The sequence below is a fragment of the Megalobrama amblycephala genome, linkage group LG24 (assembly GCF_018812025.1).
Source record: "Megalobrama amblycephala isolate DHTTF-2021 linkage group LG24, ASM1881202v1, whole genome shotgun sequence".
Taxonomy (NCBI): domain Eukaryota; kingdom Metazoa; phylum Chordata; class Actinopteri; order Cypriniformes; family Xenocyprididae; genus Megalobrama; species Megalobrama amblycephala.
In genome coordinates, this window is record NC_063067.1 from 23,037,226 (window position 1) to 23,059,557 (window position 22,332).

At 37.7% G+C, this 22,332-nt stretch overlaps 1 protein-coding gene across 2 annotated transcripts; it reads right to left on the reverse strand.

Annotated features, from left to right (window-relative positions):
• Nucleotides 1–122: 122 nt before the first annotated feature.
• stxbp3 (syntaxin binding protein 3) lies at nucleotides 123–21,699 on the reverse strand. 2 transcript variants are annotated; one of them, XM_048178072.1, is made up of 20 exons: nucleotides 21,551–21,699; nucleotides 20,278–20,327; nucleotides 19,166–19,247; nucleotides 18,863–18,939; nucleotides 15,826–15,898; nucleotides 15,617–15,717; nucleotides 15,386–15,531; nucleotides 15,197–15,290; nucleotides 12,560–12,684; nucleotides 12,291–12,389; nucleotides 11,119–11,185; nucleotides 10,947–11,012; nucleotides 10,748–10,828; nucleotides 10,528–10,663; nucleotides 10,237–10,343; nucleotides 7,463–7,564; nucleotides 3,580–3,665; nucleotides 3,347–3,355; nucleotides 1,034–1,182; nucleotides 123–940 (listed from the first exon to the last, which is right to left on the reverse strand). In XM_048178072.1, the coding sequence occupies exons 1-20, from the start codon at nucleotides 21,594–21,596 to the stop codon at nucleotides 840–842; spliced, it is 1,797 nt and encodes a 598-aa protein (XP_048034029.1). In that variant the 5' UTR covers nucleotides 21,597–21,699; the 3' UTR covers nucleotides 123–839. The 2 variants fall into 2 exon arrangements, with proteins under 2 accessions (XP_048034029.1, XP_048034030.1); XM_048178073.1 differs by lacking the exon at nucleotides 3,347–3,355.
• Between the last annotated feature and the right edge of the window lie 633 nt (nucleotides 21,700–22,332).

Consider the following 22,332-nt stretch of genomic DNA (forward strand, 5'->3'; position numbering starts at 1 on the left):
AACTCAGGCAGGAATTGTATAGTTAAATCTCTCAAAATCATCTACAAACTCCTCATGGAAACCACAACACCGCACCTGCATTTAGATACAGAAGGCAAGGACAAAATCCATCAAATCATATATTCAGACAATATATTTATGTAGAAGTACAGATGAAATTAGACCACATTACAAACTGTATAAATGTTACAAACCAAACAGACGAATTGAACCACATCATTCATGTCATGTCAGTTGTTCAATGCAAGTATACATTAAATCTGTTAAATCCCTCCTTTGTTCATTCTTGAGTATACATGCTTTATACAAGCAACAAACATGATCAAGCAGACGACAATAAATATGTACAAATCAACCTAATTCAAGAACAAAAAGACAAACATTAAAACAGCTGTTCAATCGGACAGTCAGGAGGTTAGTGTGTTAGATATAAACAAAAGGCCACAACACTGATGTCATTTATGTGTCCATGTCATTATAAAATGTCCTTCTACTGTATTAAGGGATTATCAAACAAATAGTCATGTTGCATGTTAATAGATATTTTATTTTTTTCATGATAATTTTATTAAGCTCTATTCAATAATTTAGAAAAGCCTAAAAACCTCAACAAACCCAAATCTCAGTGTGTGTGTGAAGTTAGTTGTAAAGACTTAACCTGAACTGAACATGAGGTTTACACATGAAATCACCTCAGAATGTGTTTTACTCCCTGTAGGAGTGTTGCTTTGTTTTTATGTGTAAAGCGCTGAAATGAATGAGGAGTAATGCTATACGAGGCGACACAAAAGCAGGTGAGATGCGTTCCCTTCAGTCCTGGTGGGTATATTGGGCAGGGCTCAGGCTTTGCCCTCCTCAATGGTAAAGGTTTCCATGGGCTGTTTGCCCAAATTAAAGATATCCCGCAGCAGATCACATGGAGTGAGGATGTGTGTTGAGCCTAAGGACAATGAAAAAGGCAAGATTTTAAGACAAAGTCACAAAGCCTCTTTCATGATGTTGTCTGTATGCGAGCACTCGTATGGACTCTTACCGATGATGACCTCACAGGATTTATTAGCATGGGTGACTTCATAAGCACAGCGCATCTCTGAGTGACTGACTCCACCCAGAACAAAGATGATGAGGCGCGAGCCGCTCCTGAGATCGTCCGGAGAGCTGCCCTTGTGCTTCTGCCGCGCACTGGCACAAAACACACACATTTACTGCATGCGACATGAGGAAATATACACTTCTGTTCATAAGTCAGGAAGATTTTTTTTGTTTTTGACCGGATTTTTGAGGAAATGGTGATTTGTCAGGATTCTTTGATGAACAGAAAGATAAAAAGAACAGCATTTATTTGAAATTGAAATATATTGTAACATTATAAATACCTTTACTGTCACTTTTGATCAATTTAATGCATCTTTGCTGAATAGAAGTATCAACTTCTTCAAAATAAATCTTACTGACCCCAAACATTTGAACAGTAGTGTATGATTATGACACCATGCAATTATATCATCTGCAGGAAATTAGTCTTTTCACTTTAAAGGGTTAGTTCACCCAAAAATGAAAATTATACCATGATTTACTCACCCTCAAACCATCCTAGATGTATATGACTATCTTCTTTCAGACGAACACAATCAGAGATATATTTAAAGATATCCTTAGTCCTCCAAGGTTTATAATGGTAGGAAATGGAGGGCAGAGTTAATATTAAAAAAAAAAAAAAAAAAAAAAAAAAAAAAAGAAGTGCATCCATAAATAATCAAAATAATCCATACGGCTCCAGGGGGTTAATAAAGGTCTTCTGAAGTGAAGCAATGTTTTTTTGTAAGAAAAATATCCATATTTAAAACTTTATAAACTCAAAAAACTAGCTTCCGGCGGATGATCGTATGCATACTGTGCAAGTCGACTTGGGTGAAAGAGCAACCCCTGACCCTGCTGGAAGCTAGTTATTTTAATCAAGTTTTAAAAATATGGCTATTTTTCTTGCGAAACCGCATCGCTTATGTTTCAGAAGGCCTTTATTAACCCCCTGGAGCTGAAGAGATTACTTTGATTATGGAAAGATGCATTATTTTTTACTTCAAAATGCAGCCCCCCATTCCCTACCATTTTAAAGGTGCCCAAGAATGCTTTTTCACAAGATGTAATATAAGTCTAAGGTGTCCTCCTGAATGTGTCTGTGAAGTTTCAGCTCAAAATACCCTAATTTTTTAATTTTTTAACTGCCTATTTTGGGGCATTATTAACTATGCACTGATTTTTTCAGCGCGCCGCCCCTTTAATTCGCGTGCTCCCTGCCACACGAGCTCTCGATTATATTACAGCACATTTACAAAGTTCACACAGCTAATATAACCCTCAAATGGATCTTTACAAGATGTTCGTCATGCATGCTGTATGCATGCTTCAAATTATGTGAGTAAAGTATTTATTTTGATGTTTATATTTGATTCTCTATGAGTTTGAGGCTATATGCTCCGTGGCTAACAGCTAATGCTACACTGTTGGAGAGATTTATAAAGAATGAAGTTGTGTTTATGAATTATACAGACTGCAAGTGTTTAAAAATGAAAATAGCGACGGCTCTTGTCTCCGTGAATTCAGTAAGAAACGATGGTAACTTTAACCTCATTTAACAGTACATTAGCAACATGCTAACGAAACATTTAGAATAGACAATTTACAAATATCACTAAAAATATCATGCTATCATGGATCATGTCAGTTATTATTGCTCCATCTGCCATTTTCACTGTTGTTCTTGCTTACCTAGTCTGTTGATTCACCTGTGCAGATCCAGACATTACTGGCTTCCCTTGTCTAATGCCTTTCATAACGTTGGGAACATGGGCTGGCATATGCAAATATTGGGGCGTACACCCCGACTGTTACGTAACAGTCGGTGTTATGTTGAGATCCGCGTGTTTTCCGGAAGTCTTTTAAACAAATTGAGATTTACATAAGAAAGAGAAAGCAATGGAGTTTGAAACTCAATGTATGACTTTTCCATGTACTGAACTCTTGTTATTCAACTATGCCAAGGTAAATTCAAATTTTGAATCTAGGGCACCTTTAAACCTTGGGAGGACTACGGATATTTTTAAATACATCTCCGACTGTGTTTGTCTGAAATGAAGATAGTCATATACACCTAGGATGTCTTGAGGTAAATCATGGGATAATTTTCATTTTTGGGTGAACTAACCCTTTAAGTGGTCCATGTTATTTAAAAAATAACATGAAACAAAGCAACAAAAAGGAATCTAAACGTAATGTGTAAAACTGTTTGTGAACAAAGAAAAAAGCAGCCAACAACCCAAAGGGACAAAGTTGACCCTTGCCTTACCTCACCACTCTGAAAGCCCAGAGGAATGAAGAAAGAGACATTGACTATAACTTCAAAACTCAACAATTATAATGAAATGTTTGGGAATTTATATTTTTTTTAAATTATGGATGAGCTGGACATGAAAACATGCCAAGATACTGAACATAGAATATCTCTTTAAGGGTGTACCTTAACAGAAGTGATACAGTGATTGATTCAGTATGTAAGAGAGTTGAGGGAACAGTGAATACCTTACAGCACGCGAACCGTTCCACGCAGACGGGCATTCAGACTGGAACGGCCAGTCTTTAATGTCCAGTTTGTTCTCCACTGCATCCTACCACACACAGACAGACAGAGACAGACAGACAGACAGACAGACACACACACACACACACACAGAGAGAGAGAGAGAGAGAGAGAGATTTAGTGGAGTAGTCTTTATTTGCTCTTCTTACTAATGCATAAAACATAATTTAATGCATTGTGTATTTTATTTCAAATAGGCCCAATCATGGAAAAAATATCTCTATTGACCATATTTGATGTGTGCCACGTATGTGAGCTGATGTTTATTTGGAATCAAAGCATTAAGTATATCCTCAGTGTTTCCCACAGGATTTTGTGAGACTGTGGTGGGTGGACATCGGTCCCTGTAGGGGGGTCCGGGGGCATGCCCCCCAGAGGAAAATTTTGTACATTGTACATAGAAATTTGTTCTCTTGTGAACAATTTTGTGCTCTAATAGTAATTTATTTATTGGTGATGGTAGGGCACATTAGTCATGTACACAACATATAGTAGGCTAAATGATAGTTCATACGTGGTCAAACATGTGGAGTATACATTTTAACCATTAAAAATATGTAGCAAAAGATGTTACCTTTGTTGAATTAAATTTATTTCTAGAATAATTAGTGGGGGCCTGTATCTATACATCTGTATATAAACAAAAAAAAAAAAGAAAAAAATATATATTTAGGTCATATCATCCAGCACTACTAGCAACATGCTAAAACCTGCTAGCAACAAGGTAATTAATGCTTTCAGAATGCTAAATCATGCTAGCAACGTGCTAATTCATGTTAGCAATGTGTTTCACAGATTTCATGTGATTTTTTTGCCATTTACACTTGCTAAACATGATCAGATTCCGATCAGATATGCACAAAAATCTGATGAACAAGGCTTAAGATATTCAAGTGGCAATTTAATGTTTCTTTTCACTGGAAGAAGAAAGTACCCGCTAGAAATCAACACAAGACTGTCTAACAATGTTTTTTTTTTTTTATACCAGTGTTGAAGTGCTATTTATAGCTGACAAGGAAATAAGGTGGTGTCCATTTGTGATTTCTGAAAGCATGAAATTTGATCTGTCAGTCAAAACCTGGGATATAAATGTCAGTGGCCTTAGCCCTAAACAAATGTGCAACAGTCGTATTCAGCTCACATCCTGTTGTATTATATATCAGGGCTCAACAATAAGGATGGCCTGCTGGCCCAGGGGCAGTATGAGAGTGTTTCAGGACACTTACTGGCTCTTATGGGCTACTCCTGCATAGACAATGAAAATCAGTGACATTCTTCTACATCCACTTTTATGTCTTGCAAACTTAAATGTTTGGATTTACAGTATATACATTTATGTTAACATGCTGTGTAATTTCCAACTCATCATAATGGCAACACTAGTAAGGAGTACAGCTGTTACCAGAAGCTAGTTATTATAGTCTATAAAGTTATAAATATGGATGTTTTTCTTACAAGAACCCATCGCTTCACTTCAGAAGGTCTTTATTAACCCCCGGTGCCGTATGGATTACTTTTATGATGGATGGATGTGCTTTTTTCGGCTTCAAAATCTCAAGCTTGGAAGAGCCAGGATTTTTTTTTTTAATGTAACTCTGATTGTGTTTGTCTGAAAGAAGATAAGTCATATACACCTAGGAAGGCTTGAGGGTGAGTAAATCATGGGATAATTTTCATTTTTGGGTGAACTATCCCTTTTAATGAACAGCAAAACTCAGCATTTCGTTAGGTCACTTCACGTACCCCAGTTGAGAACCACTGCTTTTCGACTGATGTTTGAGAGTTACACCATGTCCTAACAGGACATGATGCAATAAGATTCCAGTTACAACCAGATTGTCTGTCCACAACAGAAGCGCGTCTACGAGATGCAACAAAATCAATCAAAAAACACAGCCAATCAGAAGAGCGTGTGGGCGGAGTCTCTCTGCAAGTGCACTGCACTCGCAACCAAATGGATAAGCACATAATCAAATTCATAAATATTACACCATAGGGGTGACCCTGAATAGTCGACGATTCGAATCTTCGATAGGAGGAGCCTGATTCGACTACCAATCTCACAGTTGAATCGTCGCAGAGGTGTTATAAGAAGAGATATGGGGGCGCTCAATATCTGATTTTACATAGACATACCGGTTCTTTCCCATTAGGTTAATATACAGCCTATTATGTTAATACTATAAATAAAAATTTGAAAAGAAAGAAGCTTTTAATAAATATTTTTAATGTGCGTGAATAAATCCAACCTGTGACCGATTTAAGTTTCACTTCCATGATCCGTGACCGGCAGATGAGCATCTTTACGGCAGGGATTAAATCTTCAACAATGTTTGGGATAAAGTGTACAATTGGATGCACTTTGAAATGGTAAAAGATGATCAAAAAAACGTATGATGCAAGTTGTGCCAACAGCTCATGTCTACAACTCAACGACAAACACTGCGGCGCTTCTGCCGGCCAACTAGCTGATGTTAGCTGACTATAGCGCGCTATTTGAAAAGACTCAAACGGACACAGGCAGATCGCGTGAAAGACTGGATTTTTGTCTCTCAATCAGGTAGGGTAGCTACAAGTGATTTCAAACTATTTTAGATGGATGTAATTTGATTTTTGGATGCTGTTAATTTTAAGCTAAAAAGACTGCCACTCCAGTTTAGCGTTTATTGTCTCTGCAGTTAAAACAACAAGTTGACAATTCTAGCTATAATTTTATTTGAATAATTTCTTTCATTTTAATTTATTTATTGATCACTCTGGGTTATTAAATTTAACTATTTCTGGCTTGTGTTTTGAATATGTTCCCCTGCACTTCAGGCATTTTGCATTTTTTTTAATTAGGCTATTTTCATTTATTAGAACGGTATATTCTGTTTTAATTCAATTCTGTAAATTAATGTTTGATAAAAAAAAAATTATATATTTGGTTATTATGGTTTTTGGTGCATCAATGTTGCGCTGTAGATTAGTTAAAGCTTGCTCGCACAGACAATTTAGCCGATGTAATTTGATTTGCCGACATATGAAATGTATATCTGTCTGCAGTTATTAATTATATATATATATATATATATATATATATTATATATAAATAAAATTATAAAGTTTATTGATCCAAAATGTTTTTATTCATTTTCTTCTATATCTTTGAGAGTGTTCTGTACATCGTGGCTGTGAATGTTTATCCGCATTGCCTTTCATTTGTTTAAAAAATATAAAATCATTGTCAGTTTCGTCTATCACTTGACAGGCAGTTTGGTCGGTTTATGGAAAGATGTTTCTCTGTGCTGTGTGTGAAAGAAAATAAAAACTGTCTTAAGCCGCGGGTACACTATAGCCAGGCCTTACTTCATTTTCCGTGTCCCGCTCCATCTCGTGCACAGTTCAGTGCGCGAACCTTTCAAAGTCCGTGCGCACTCTCTAGTGCTCTAGTGGACCACTATGTAAATCCGTAGTCGAGGACACCCCTATTACACCATTTTAAAACGAATGAGTGACTGAAATGTTTGGTCACATTGAGTTCACAGTTTGAACGTTCTTTCCTTTAATTTATATTCAAGATCTGAGGTGAATTACCCATTGTTGCTTTCAGTATGGTATAAAAGGTCAAGTAAAATGATATTCAAACTCACAGTACATTAAATGTAACATTAAATTAAAGCACATAATCAGTACCTGAGATTATCATTGTCACACTTGTATGATGTATGATTCTAAAATAGAATAACTGCAGCCGATTTGGACAAAAACTATGATTAAAATGGACAAGACACCTTTTTTTTATCGTGTGTCATGTCTGATTAGGACAGTGTTAGAGTTACTCACCTCCATTACATCTTTGATGACAGGCGTCCAGCGAGACACGTTGTAAGTCTCCTCGTCTGACCGGTCTCTCCGTGATGGTTTGCGAGATAAGAATGTGCTTGACTGTTATGAAGAGAGATAGAGGTGAGGAGATAGATTAGAGAGATAGAGGAGATAGACACCAGACTAACATTTGAGAGCAGAAGCACCAGAGCCACTGAGTTCTATAGATAGAGGAGCCAGCACTTGGATTAGTAGAGCTTCTCTAGTATTATACTGAACTGACAGACAGCTTCAGTGATTATAAAAGGAACACACTTAACTTGCTTTCTGTGTAATTCAGTCGCAGTTTGGAAAAAAAGGTTGTTTTTCCATGAGATTTTGTGACTTAATACTTCAGTATTAAAAGTGCAAAACTTTGACAAAAATGTATTTCTTGATGATTTGATATTTTATAATAGTGATTTCTTAATGTCTAAATATAAATTAAAAAGCAAAACCTGTGAATAAATATATATTAGGGAGTGGAAATGGCTAATAAGTCAATAAGTGTTCCACTGCCACCACCTATTGGTTATTTCATACCTTTTTTTTTTTTTTTTAAATAAAAGTGTTTGTTTGCCACCAAGGGCTCTATTTTAATGATCTAAGCACATGGTCTGAAGCGCATGGCGCAGGTGCACTTAGGGCATGTCAGAATCCTCTTTTGCTAGTATTTAACGGTAGGAGTCCGTCCGATGTCTGGCCCACCACAGTCTCACAAAATCCTGTGGGAAACACTGAGGATATACTTAATGCTTTGATTCCAAAGGATTAGTCCACTTTTAAATAAACCATTTCCTGATAATTTACTCACCCCCATGTCATCCAAGATGTTCATGTCTTTCTTTCTTTCTTCAGTCAAAAAGAAATTAAGGTTTTTTGATGAAAACATTCCAGGATTTATTCTCCTTATAGTGGACTTCAATGGCCTCCAGATGGTTGAAGGTCAAAATTACAAGTTTCAGTGCAGCTTTAAAGGGCTTTAAACGATACCAGACGAGGAATAAGGGTCTTATCTAGCGAAACGATCTGTCATTTTCGGAAAAAAAATGTAAATGTATATGCTTTATATAAACAAATGTTCACCTTCTAAGTGCCTCCGCCAAAACCGCGTATCCGTATTCTCCAAAAAGTTTACGCTGTATGTCCTACGCCTTCACTATTCTACTTGCAGAAAAAATGTAACTGGTGCTGCATTCGTTCCTGTAAATAGAATAGTGAAGGCGTAGGACATACAAGCATAAACTTTTTGGAGAACACAGATACACGGTTTTGACGGAGTCACTTAGAAGGCGAAACATTTGTTTATATAAAGCATATACATTTACATTTTTTTTTTTTTGAAAATGACAGATCGTTTCGCTAGATAAGACCCTTATTCCTCGTCTGGTATCGTTTAAAGACCTTTGAAGCTGCACTGAAACTAATTCCGTTTGGAGGCCATTGAGGTCCACTATAAGGAGAATAATCCTGGAATGTTTTTCATCAAAAACCTTAATTTCTTTTCGACTGAAGAAAGACATGAACATCTTGGATGACATTGGGGTGAGTAAATTATCAGGAAAAGTTTATTTGAAAGTGGACTAATCCTTTAACAATGGAAAAAATGGTCGGCGCGGCTGCGCATAGTCTAAAAGGGTTGTACCTATTCTCTTAATGAGTAATGGGTGTGTTTTGGGCATAACGTGCAATAAACCAATCAGAGTCTCATTTCCCATTCCCTTTATAAGCCAGGTGCCATGGTGGATTTGTTATTTACATGGCAGTATTTGCAAGCGGAAAGACTGGGCTGAAACTAGCAAAAAAAACACTTGTGTCACATCTGGCGTCCCATTGTGCCATGTGTATGATAGGGCCCTCAGAGTTAGTATTTCCTACAGTTGTTGAAGGATGAACAAATAATGGTTTTGTGTGAAGCTCCTGAAAGTCCTTGAAAAGTGCTTGAATTTCTCTCTCAAAAGGTTGTACGAACCATGAAATTAATGTAAAAATATTAGACTATTTCTGCCACAGTTAGTGTTCAGTTAGCGTTACTACATTAAATCCATGGTGAATGTTGGGGATTTGTGGATTGAAAAGGCACCTATAACTTGATCATTCATGGCACAATGTTTCTCCTGAATTCCACGTTAGCGCTGTTTTTTATAACAGAAAACTCTGCGCTGAATTCAAAGGCTTTCTCACTGGATCTCCCAGTGCTGTGTAGTAATGGTGTTGCGTGATCAACGATTAGCCCACGAGTAAACCTGTTCTGAGCTTGCACTGTCTGTTATTGGTCTGAGCTGAGCATGTTTCTCATATGCAACAGAAATGGCAGCTCTTATCAGTTGGGCAATGTGGTGGTGGCACCAGTGCGACCTCTAACTAAATTTCATCACAACAGCAGGAAAAAAGGTCGCAAAATAGAGCCCTGTATCAGCCAAAATAAAAAAACTTGTAAAACAGCACTTGTATTTCACACGGCTCATCAGAATTGTCACCGGTACTTCAGTATCAAGTCGATTCAATAGCATATCACAGTATATGTTGTGGTATGAAAAATGGCTCTGCGTGTCATGAAATTTCATTGGTATTAATACTGAAACACTGTAAAAGCATACAGCAGACTAGCACTTCCCTAAATATGTTCCAAGCTACAAAAATGCAATTCAAAACATATCAAAAACAAATAAGTCATCAGTATGAGTGAATTATGTAACGCCAGTTGGAAGAGAAGCAGTGGTGGAGGAGAAAAAAAGCATCCGCATACTCACTGTGGAGACGATGGGAACTCCCAGATGTTTCCAGTTCAGGATATACCCGCTCTCATGCTCAATTTTCACATGCTGGATCAGTTTATTCAGGTTCTCCGCTGTTGTACCTGACCATGAGACGCACACACATATATATTATAATATATACGTGTATAGCTGAATATATGTGTTTGTGTTATTATAAACACAAACACATATATTCAGCTGTACACATCCAGCAGGAAAACATACTAAGCTGGATAGTTCAGATGTTTCCCAATCTCTATATGACAGGAAAAGAGAAACATCCACCGTTGAGACTGAAAATGTAGAGAAGCACGGCCCGGATCTTGTCAGTGGTGTTATACTGGTTCAACAGCACAGGAAGTAACGTTCGCATGGGGTCCTTGACCTTCTGTCCTTCAGCATCTGCACCTACAGCCAGATCCTACACACAAACCAGAGGACATGAATGTGCACGCTCTGGCCAGAAGAGGGCATCCTTTCCCTCAAGAGTTCCCCATGCCTCTACCTGTTCTGCTTTGCAGAGTTTTTCCACAAATTCCTGATAATGGCTCATCAGTTCCTCAGCTAAACTTAAGTGGACAGTTTTCTGAAAAAGACGGGATAGTGAGTCATCCAGTGGGTTTTTACAGTATTTTAGGCAGAATGGATGTCACAGGTGTCATGTGATACACACTCTTTCAGGGCATGTGAGGCAGCTTGATTACCTGAGCCACCTGCTTACGGAAGGCTGGCATCTTCTTCATGAGCTGTGATAGCGCTCCGAGTGTGATCTGCCAATGACAGGGGGCATCTATGACACGCTCATATGAAGGAATCTGTAACTGGAGACTACCGTCATTGTTTGGAGCTGTAATTAACTGTAAAAATATACTGTACCTTCCCATCAGCCTTTTGCTTCTCATTTTGGCTGGCAGAGATGTCCTTCACCAGTTTGGGGATTCGCCTTTGGAACAAACACATAAGTAATTGTTAATTTAATAAGGATGTTTATGATGATAATTTGGCCTATAACAAGGCCACACTGCATGTGGGTCATTCTGTGTCAACTCAACCAGGCATCCCCGGCTAAAAATGTAGATTTTGGTCTTTTTTTTTTTCTGGTGAAAGACATGCATAAATGAAGAAGAAAGTCAAATATTAAATGTCACAGATGTATATTTTCTGAGTAATCCACTATTTTGTAGATGGGGGACAATATGACAATTTTCACCTGAGATTTGGAGCCAAATTAGAGGCGTGTAAAAATGACTAGGATCTATTTTTTTTACTGTCAACACAATTGACCTTCACAAATAACCTCCCCCCCATAGTTACTGTTGATTTGTCCGACAAGCCTTTTTGTTGTTGTTGTCGCCATTTTTGAATGGTCACTATTGGCATTTAATGAAATAAAGATAGCTAAACTCAACAGATTTTAATAGACCCACCAATCTCTGTGTAAAAATAAAATAATGATGCTGCCATCTTTCTGAAGCCATTTTACTCACCTCTAATTTGTCTCCAAATATCAGGTGAAAATTGACATTTTGGATTACTCAATAAATATACATCTGTGACATTTAATATTTTGGCTTAATTTATCTTGGTTGATCTGACACGGAAAGAACCCGTGTGTCTTTTGTGGAAGAAGCAATCCCATAACACACTGCAACAAGATTTTCTGAAAAGATTTCTGAAGGATCATGACACACTGAAGACTGGAGATGCTGAAAATTCAGCTTTGATCACAGGAGTAAATTACAGTTTAAATATATTCACAGTCATTTTAAATTATAATTATATCCATTTAAATAATAATATTCCACGTTATTACTGTTTTTACTGTATTGCTGATCAAATAAATGCAGTCTTGGTGAGCAGAAGAGACTTATTTCTACATTAACAAATCATACCATCCCCAAACTTTTGAACAATAGTGTATTTTATTACATGCAGAGAAGTACTGACACACACGGTCAATAAAATCTGACCATTGCAACCAATGTTTTGTGTGCCAGATCGTGGGCTCAAATCTGCTGGTTCATATGAATTCAAGTATTTCTACTCACTCAGTGACCTCAGCAATGTGCATGTGACGTAATTTGACCCATAATTCATCATCTTCATTCAGTAAAGCTTCTTTCTTAGAGCCATCCTTTGATTTATACCTAAGAGAAAACAGAAAAACAGTAAAACGCATCCATGCTCTTATTATGGCTCTGCTGTGTATCAACGTAAATAGAGACAGCTCTGATTTCAGTCCTCAGTAATGATTACAGTAAGAATTTCAAGCTCATATGAGTGTTAAATATCAGGTGATTTGGCTGAGATGACATACTCATAGGTGTTGTCCTTTATTGATATGAGGTCATAAGCCATGGCCTGGTAGGTGAGCTCGTGAAGAATGGGGCTGACTGGGTCCAGCGCACGATCAACGATCAAAAGCTGAGCTGGCGTTTTTCCCTGAACATGAAAGAAAAGTTCTGATGGTTAGTGCAAGCAGAAATATCACTTACAAGACGACATCAGAACAAAAACCAAGACTAGAAACCAGCCTCAGGGTGTAATGGGAGGAAATGACCTTATTCACCAATCCCACACAGGCTTTTCTTAAAATATTAATTTTTGTGATAAAGTCTTTTCAAAATTCTGTATGTGGCATTGAACAAACACCCATCTATTCTAATTTAATTTTAGATTGACATTCCAATCTCAATGGTTTATGAACAACTAATGAGCTTTGGTTGTTTGTCAGGAAAATAATCTAAATGATCAAAATGCTCTGATTACAATTTTCCACCAGATTTAATATGCTGCACGCCAACTCAAACTTGTGTACATGAGCTGAGACCTGACGTGAGATTTGATCGTAGCCAACACTCACGTCCATATTGATAAATGACAAGTTTTGCGTGGAAACGGCCGTACGCACAGTTTTCTGTTGTACGTTCATTTCATAAATGAGGCCCACTATTTCTCACCCATCTTAGAGCAAATAAATACTTTCGAAAATATAAATTTTGTAAAAAGACTGAAATACACTACTAATATACTGATTTGCTGCTCAAGAAACATTTCTTATTATTATCCACGTAGAAAACAGTTGTGCTGCTTTATTTTTGTGGAAACCGTAATAATTTTTTTTTACTGTTTGATGAATAGAAAATTCAAAAGAACTGCATTTATTTGAAATAGAAAACTTTTGTAACACAATAACGATTAAAATTAAGAACAAAGAAGCAAATTATTAATTTTTTGTCAGTAGGTTTAATTTAATGTAGTAAGAAATGCTACAGAAATTGAGTAATGTAAAAGTATAATAAGACACTGCATAGTCTTCATTGTATGAATTAAATATTAATTGAATCTTATTAAAGACACAAAAGACCTTCAGTCAAGAGCAGTGAGTAATTTTCTCTGTTACCTTTGTTCTTTCATTATCTTCACTGACAAACAGCATTGGTTGCTGTCACTTTAAGAGTTGCCACTGCTGCACATGACATCTCACAACTCTTTACGTTCGTTTTAAGACTTAATTTAACTCATTCAAGGCTGCTTATGAGGATACTTGACAAAACGGATAATTTTGTCATTATTGTGTGTGTTATTGTTCCTTTAAGCGTGACAGAACTTGATTCTGGCACACCGTCCACGCTCGCGTCTTTGCGCGCGCCATGCGTTGTGTGTGACAAGCTACAGTTTATGGTGACACGACATTCACAGACATTGCGTTCTCTTTCTCTCTTTTGGCGCGCTTAAATGGTTGATTTTCATGTATTGTAATGCTAGCCAAAGGATGACAGAAAAAAAAGGATGCTGCGTTATTTGCGTTAATATTTTTAATGCGTTAAACTGGAAAAAAATAAATCGCATTTGTTAATGCGATAATGATGACAGCACTAATTTGTTCTCTTTATTAATAGATAAATTAGATAATTAAATCTATTAAATAGATAGATAGCTTGAGCGAGGCAAGGTTTTTAGCAACCAGGCACCTCAGCTCCACCCATGTCCTGCCTCTTTTTGACCATCTGGGAGTGATGCGCTGCCAAGATGGCGACGGCCGGCTCTGCCCACTTTGGGCTTCAAAAATGCTCTTTAGACACCTATGGGTGACGTCACGGACACTACGTCGTGTTTTATACAGTCTATGATTCGGCCTGAACTGAATTACAACTGAATTTGCAATCACATGCTGAGAAACGTGTCATTCTGTGCACAAGCTTAAACTGTGTGTCAAGCAGCGCGTGCATCGCATTGAGATCTTTTTTACAGCTTATTGTGCTTAATAACCCTTTAACATCATGCACATACTGCTCTTTATTTTCCTCATTCATGCACTCTAACGTGTCAATAACTAGTTCTTCAATACGTGGATATATTTACATATCACTATATAAAGGATATAGTGAAATCTCTAATGATAGAAACTTTATATTGTCGCCACAATATTTAATCACCACCAAGTCCTAATTATAAACATCTTTATTATCACTTTTGATCAATTTATTGCACCCTTGCTGAATAAAAGTATTATACTTAAAGTAGTACATTTTAAGAAACTATATTTATAGGGCTGGGCGATATATCGCATGCGATTGTCACGCGCATTTCGTCAGTAAAGCCGGTTCCCTGATTACCGCTAAATCGCCATCACCTGCTTTCAAATGGAGCGCCATTTAATAGACAGAGCCGTAGTTCACTGACAAGCCACGCAATATCGCGTTCATTATCGAAGGCGATTCATCTGCGATAATGAACGCGATATTGCGTAGCTTGACAGTGAACTACGGCTCTGTTTATTAAATGCCGCTCCATTTGAAAGCAGGTGATGGTGATTTAGCGGTAATCAGGGAACCGGCTTCACTGACAAAATGCGCGTGACAATCTCATGCGATATATCGCCCAGCCCTATTATGTATACATCTGCTATATATTCAACAATACTATCAGATAAGCTGATGTAAGCCCTCACCTTGTTTTTCGAGTTGTCATCCAACTCGTAATGTCGTGCCAGTTTATTATCCACAAGTTCAGCCAACTGCTTTCCATATCCGAGAGCTGAATCTCTGCACAGGACGAAGAACTCAATGATTCGATGTCCATTCAAACATCACATCAGGTGTAATCTGAGCACAAGTGAAGTGAAAAAGAGTGTCTGTACTTCTTGTATCTGACTCCAGGGTACTCGTCCAGTGTGGCGCAGAGAGTTACGATCTGATCGGCGATCATCTCCAGCGTCTGATCTCTGTCCTGACTGTTCGGATTGTAGATGCTCTTGAAGGCCTCTGGGTTATCACAGGTAAACACCTGCACAAGTGACCCATAAAACATGGTCATAAACAATAAAACACTCGGCCAGACCAGGCTACAATGAATTTCCAGATAAACTCACTTGTGCTTCCTGTGGCAGAAACGAGATGTTGATCTCTTTACACACTTTAATGTGTTTGCCACAGTTCTTCTTCATCTTGTCGAAGAGCTCATCAGGACAGTCTGGGGTCATTTCGATATAACAGTAATAAAAATGTCACTGTTAATGAAAATAACATGTAACCTAGCTGATTTTTTGTAATCAAATCAGAGTTGAAGCAGTGAACTCACAGTCAGTGAAGAAGACATATGCAGCTCTGTATTTGGGTTTTGGTTTGAAGTCATTAATAAAAGCATCAACACACTGCAAATATAAAACATTCCGGTTATAAACAGATCATCACAGTAAAGTAAGTGACATTATATGTACACTATATGGACAAAAGTCTCAGGACACAGCACTTAATTATTGAATTCAGGTGTTTCAATCAGACCCATTGCTAAAGGTGTATAAAACCAAGCACCTACCAATGGAGTCTGCATTTACACAAACATCTGTGAAAAAAAATGGGTCGTTCTGAAGAGCTCAGTGAATTCAAGCGTGGTACTGTTCCGCCAACTACAGAGCTTTCTCCACCAACTACAGAGCTTTCTGTTTAATAACAATGTTTTTGAAGTTTTCCAATGAGGTTTTAAGAAAACCATTCCACAGAAACAGCACTGGTTAAAGTTCTAAACAATATTTTACTGACTCTCGATTTTTTGCACGGCATTTGATACAATTGACCACTCTGTTCTGATCTCTCATTTGGAGCACTGGGTGGGCATTCAGGGAAATACCCTTAAATGGTTTCAATCCTATTTTAATAATAGAAGGTTCTCTGTTAGTATTGGTGGATTAACTTACCTTGGATGCAGCTCCTCTTACGTGTGGTGTCCCTCAAGGTTCTATTCTCGCACCGATTTTATTTTCCTTGTATATGCATCCCTGGGGTCAATCTTTAAGAAACAAGGTATCTCCTTCCACTGTTACACTGATGATACCCAAATCTGACCCTGGGATCTAATAACTTGGGTTGGGATACTTTGGTGGCTTGTCTAGCAGATGTTAAGGCCTGGATGTCCTTAAATTTTCTTCACCTCAAAACGAAGATTATAGTTTTTGAATCTTCAGAGGCTGCTACTTCCCCTTGTCTAAATTTCAGCCACTAGTGAAGAATTTGGGTGAGTATTTTGATAAAGCTCTCAAATGTGACAGATTAGTACAGCAAGTCAAAACTAGTTTTTTTCCCCCATCTTAGAGTCCTAGATAAAGTAAAACCATTTCTTTCTTTTAAGGACCTTGAAAGGGTCACTGATGCTTTTATTTCATCAAGGCTTGATTAATGCAATTCCCTTTATATGGGTATTAACCAAGCATCTCTTAACCGTCTCCAAATGGTACAAAATGCTGCTGCTGACTGGTGTGTGTAAACTGCATTGTATTCATTACAGAATTGATTTTAAAGTCTTATTGCTGGTTTTCAAAGCTGTGAATGGTTTAGCTCCCGCATATATTTCTGATTTACTATCTGTTCGTAATTCTGGAAGGTCTCTTAGGTATTCGAGACAGTTGAACATTCCTCGGGCTAAACTGAAATCAAGAAGAGACCAAGCCTTTGCTGTTGCTGCACCCAAACCCCGGAACAGCCTACCCTGTTTTCATTAAAACTGCCACCACACTGCATGAGTTTAAAACAGAACTCAAAACACATCTTTTTTTCTCTGACTTTTAATTGTTGTTGATGTGTGCTGTTTCTGGTTTGTTCTGTGCTGTAATTTATGTTGTAAATGGTGATTGTTTGATATATTGTACAGCACCTTGGTCAACAATTGTTGTTTTTAGTGGTGCTATATAAATAAAGCGGAGTTGAATCAAAGTCCCTTTAAGACAAGTCATTTCACTCGGCGGACATCTTTAAAAACGCCTCTCGGGCATGCAATTGCAGCTCCTATCTCTTTGAATGGGGAAACATCAAATTCTCTAAAGTTGTTTGCCAAGCATTTGATTAAATTTCTTTTTTTGAAATCAATGAAATCTGACAACAACTCTCTCAAACTTTGTCTCTAAATGCTCGAATCATGACAAAAAAAACTATTTTTCAGGCTGGATCAAGCTAATGCGCAGTCCTAAGTCTGCGTCTCTATAGGAAGCGCGCATCTATAGGAGCCTGAGGTCAAAAGGCCGTTGCAGTGACGCGATGATCGGGACTTATTCCGCCATATTGCGCGTTGCATTTTCTCCCATTCAAAACAATATGAGTGACGCATCTTTGTGTTACTCTAAAGTCTTTGGTTGAGTTGAGTACTGTGATAGGATGCCATATTTGCAATAAGCCAGTTTGTGAAATTTCATCCCTGCTATATATTCCACGGTCAACTGTAAGTGGCATTATTGGAAAGTGGAACCTTATAGGAAGAGCAGCAACTCAGTCACAAAGTGGAAGACCACGTAAAGTCAAGTTGCCAAAGCTCTGCTGATTCCACAGCTGAAGAGTTACACACTTCCACTGGCATTAATATCGACAAAAACTGTGTGATGGGAGCTTCATGGAATGGGTTTCCATGACCATTCATCTGCATGCAAGCCTCACATCACCAAGTACAATGCCAAGCGTCAGATGGAGTGGTGTAAAGCACAACACCACTGGACCCTGGAGCAGTAAAACATGTTCTGTGGAGTGACGAATCATGCCTCTATGTTTGTCAGTCTGATGGGCGAGTCTGGGTTTGGTGGATGCCTGGAGGACATTACCTATCTGACTGTATTGTGCCAACTGTAAAGTTTGGTGAGGGAGCGATGATGGTATGGGGCTCTTTTTCAGGGGTTGGGATATAGGCCTCTTACTTCCAGTGAAAGGGAAAACTTAATGCTTCAGCATACCAAGACATTTTGGACAACACTACGGTATGCTATACATTTCAGCATGACTGTGCCCCAGTGCACAAAGCAAGGTCCATAAAGACATGGTTGAATCAAGTTTGGTGTGGAAGAACTTGACTGGGCCACAATGAGCCCTGACCTCAACCCCATTTAACACCTTTGGGATGAACAGGAATGGCAATCACGAGCCAGACCTTCTCACCCAAAATGCGCTACTAGAAGAATGCGCAAAAATACCCATAGAAACACCCAACATCTTGTGGAAAGCCTTCCTAGAAGAGTGGAAGCTGAGAGAGCAACTCCATATTAATGTCTATGTATTCAGAATGTGACATCATTACAGTCCCTGTTGGTCAGGTGTCCCAATACTTTTGTCCATATAGTGCATGTTTCCTGAACTCTGACCTTGGCAGTAGGGGTCATGAAGTAGATGGCCTTCATCTCTGGAACTGGTTCTCTGTTTTTGTACAGGTCCTCCACAACTGTGAACAAACAAAAGGTAACACATTATGACAATAATCCCCCATCCAGCACAAGTTAATTCTTTTTCTTGATACAGAGGAAACGAGAAAGCTTCCCTTCTGGAAAACACAGGAAGGAAGAGCGTCCGACTCTCACTACACAATGAAGTTCAAACACTGTATCCACAGACAGCTGTATTTCTGTCTAACACACAAAATGTTCAACTGAACCTCTTCCCTCACTTACTTGTGATGTTCTCTGACATGAGATCGGACATCTTGCAGCAGGAGGAGAGGAGGCGGGTGGTAAACTGGTCCAGTATGAGGATCTGTGAGAAACAGATTTGACATCAATCACAATTACAGAACATGAATCGTTAAAGGGATAACTTACCCAAAAATAAAAACTATGTCAGTAGGAATTTTTTAATTTCTTTTACAAAAGATGATAATTTGAAGAATGTTTCGGTTCCCATTACAGTACAATAAAAGTCAATGGGAACCAAAACTGTTTGGTTGCCAACATTCTTCAAAATATCTTTTTGGTTACACTTTATTTTAAGTTGTCCTTTTTATAGTGCAATTATACATTTAAAGGTGCAATATGTAATATTTTGTGTCCACTAGAGGTCACTAGAGACCTATTCAAAACAAAGGCGTAGCTTGATGACGCCAAGTTTGAGCGTGGAATCTTGGGAAATGTGGTCTTCACTTCACAGCCGGTGCAAAAGAATAGGGATTGGCCTCGGGAAGAAATCATGTTCATGGATGCGATTATTAACGTTACTGTAGTATGAAACAGAGCTGGACCAAGTGTTGTGGGAGCTGAACGAGGCCGCTGGAGCGATTGCGCAACACACGCCTCACGAGCAGCGAAACTTTTATTATGACACAGTCGCCGGTGCCGCGTCCACTTTTCCGGTCATGAGTGTGAGGTAACACAGCTCTGTTTATCATATTAGATACATTTGAGTGTGTTGAGAAAAAAAAAGGTTTTAAAAAAAAAGAGAGAAAAAAATAAATATATAAATGGATAAATCGTTCACAATAAGATCTACAACATTCATTCACGAATAAGATTATAATATTATATGACAAACGATAGATACTTACATTTTTCTTTTTTAAATGTGCATTAAAGTGTTATCAGAAATAGTGTAATTTTTGTTTAGCATGTAGTGAGGAACATGTCTCCTCTGATATCAATCCGTTCTACCAGCGTCTGTGTTTATCACACAACAGAGGACTATTGCAAGAGCAAACACTGTATTAACTAAGCCAGCTGAACATGGATGAGCCCAAACGGCCAATCATAAAATTGAAAACTACTGGAATATATATAAAAACATTCATACTGACCTTCCATACTTCTGACTTTCTGCAGTCGGCAATGATGGTGTCCTTTATTCCTGTGATGTCAGATAAATCAATCTATTAGTTATAGCAGTGAATCAGATTTGCTGAAGCACTATGGAACTGAAAATCAAGAAAATTTCCAAGAAGCTTTATTTCCTGTTTTGAGTTTGTTCTTCTTGAGGGCAAAGACATGTAGTCTTATGTAGACATTTAAAAAAAAAAAAAAAAAAAAAAAAAAAAAAAAAGAATATGTTTCAGTAAATGAAAGTAAAACAATTACTACCTTCTGAAGTGGGCTTCTCTGAAAACCCCCGATTCTACATCCTCTTTTGATTTATATCACTTAAAAAAAATTAACTTGAAGTAGTGAAAAATCAGTCTAAAGGTGATTTTTTTTTTTGATGCTGCAGTGAGGAAAATTGTATGAGTGAAAATTGAATGGTGAATTTGATTAATGTCAGTTTACATGTAGATCTTGATATGTTAATGTTTCTCCATGTTATGATTAAGCTATATTATTTAACTAATAACTGGCATAAGTCATTTTGACCATTTTCCACCCCCCTTTGAAATCCACTGACCCCCTTGTTCAGAACAACTGCAATGTAAACAAAGTGCATACACCCCTTTAAAGTACTTTAAAACACACACACTAGAAATCTATGTATTTAACAATGCAAAATAACTTTGTGTGTGTTATGGCTAGACTAAATCAAATGTTATGGCTCTCCTTTCATAGAATAACCTAAATGTCATAACACAGCAGACCGGAAGTCACTGATAAAGTTCACAGAATGTAACACATGGGCGCGGGAGAACTGAAGTTTCTTATGACATCACCAAACACTCAAACACGTCATGAAAACATATAGAGCCCCAACTATGAACCCGTTCTCCCTTAAAAACAAACAAATCCTGCAGAATCGTCAAAGTGAGCACTCAACAGTGCAACTGAGCTGGACAGGCTAACATTAGCAGAGCAGCTAACGGAAACAGTGACTCAATGACACATGCAAGTCATTTACCAAGACAAACATAACGCAGACAAACGGGATACAATCCATACGCACCGTTTCCTTATTAAACTCCAAAACAAACACCCAAACAACTTCATAAGGCGACTGTAACTCCTCTGAGCAAACCCAGCACACTCAGCGTGTCTCTTTAAACTTCTGACAGCTCTTCCTCTGAGTTGAACTCATATAAATGAAGAAGCATTGGACCGTGCGTGAAAGAAGTTTGCAGAAAATCAGCTGTTTGCTCTCAATTAACTTACTTTGCCAAACTATTTTTTTCAAGCCGTGTTCTGCTCCAGTTGCCATCTTGAGTTGAGTCGAGGCAAATGCGCGTTTCCGTCATCTGGGAGGAGGGAGGGAGTGCGCGCGCGTGTGAGAGTTCACGATTGGATGAAGAATATGTGCAGATTTATATAGAGCGTGTTATTTTTTAAAGTCAATTTCTGTATAGGTGCATAACTTAAAAGTCAAGCTTTTGAACATTTCCACCATTACTGCACAGGGAAGAAGATATAGTTCATTAAACGGGTCATTCTTCAATTGGAGTGGCAAACGAGAGGCAAATTATTCTGGCAACACATTACAATAGGTTCATTTGTTAACATTAGTTAGCACGAACTATCAATGAGCAATTTATTTTTAAAGCATTTATTAATCTTTGTTAATGTTGGTAAATATATAATTGTTTGTTCATGTTAGTTCACAGTGCACTGACTAATGTTAACAAATATATTTTAATTAATAATGTAGGCTACAGAATTAAGATTAATAAATGCTTCAGAATGATTGTTCATTGTTAGTAAATGTTAACCTTATTGTAAAATGTAACTGTTATTTTAAAGAATACATTTTGGCTTATTGCTATGTATTTAAAATGCGTTTAATGCGCCATATTCAGTAAAATGGAAGCTTAAGGACATTTTAATTTTTAATTAATTTTAGTCAAATACTGGTGTTTATGCTTATCAGCACTAGTACTAACTACTCTGTCAATGGAATTTCCACCAAGATTTTCCTAAAATACAAACACACAACTATCACT

What these genes read in the sequence shown, in the direction of transcription:
- stxbp3 (XM_048178072.1), bottom strand. Translation starts at nt 21,596, where the DNA reads ATGGCAACTGGAGCAGAACACGGCTTGAAAAAAATAGTTTGGCAAA. An exon ending in ATAAAGGACAACACCTATGA is followed by an intron (nt 12,390 to 12,559) that starts GTATGTCATCTC and finishes GTTTTCTCTTAG; the next exon opens with GTATAAATCAAAGGATGGCT. An exon ending in TCCGTAAGCAGGTGGCTCAG is followed by an intron (nt 10,829 to 10,946) that starts GTAATCAAGCTG and finishes CGTCTTTTTCAG; the next exon opens with AAAACTGTCCACTTAAGTTT.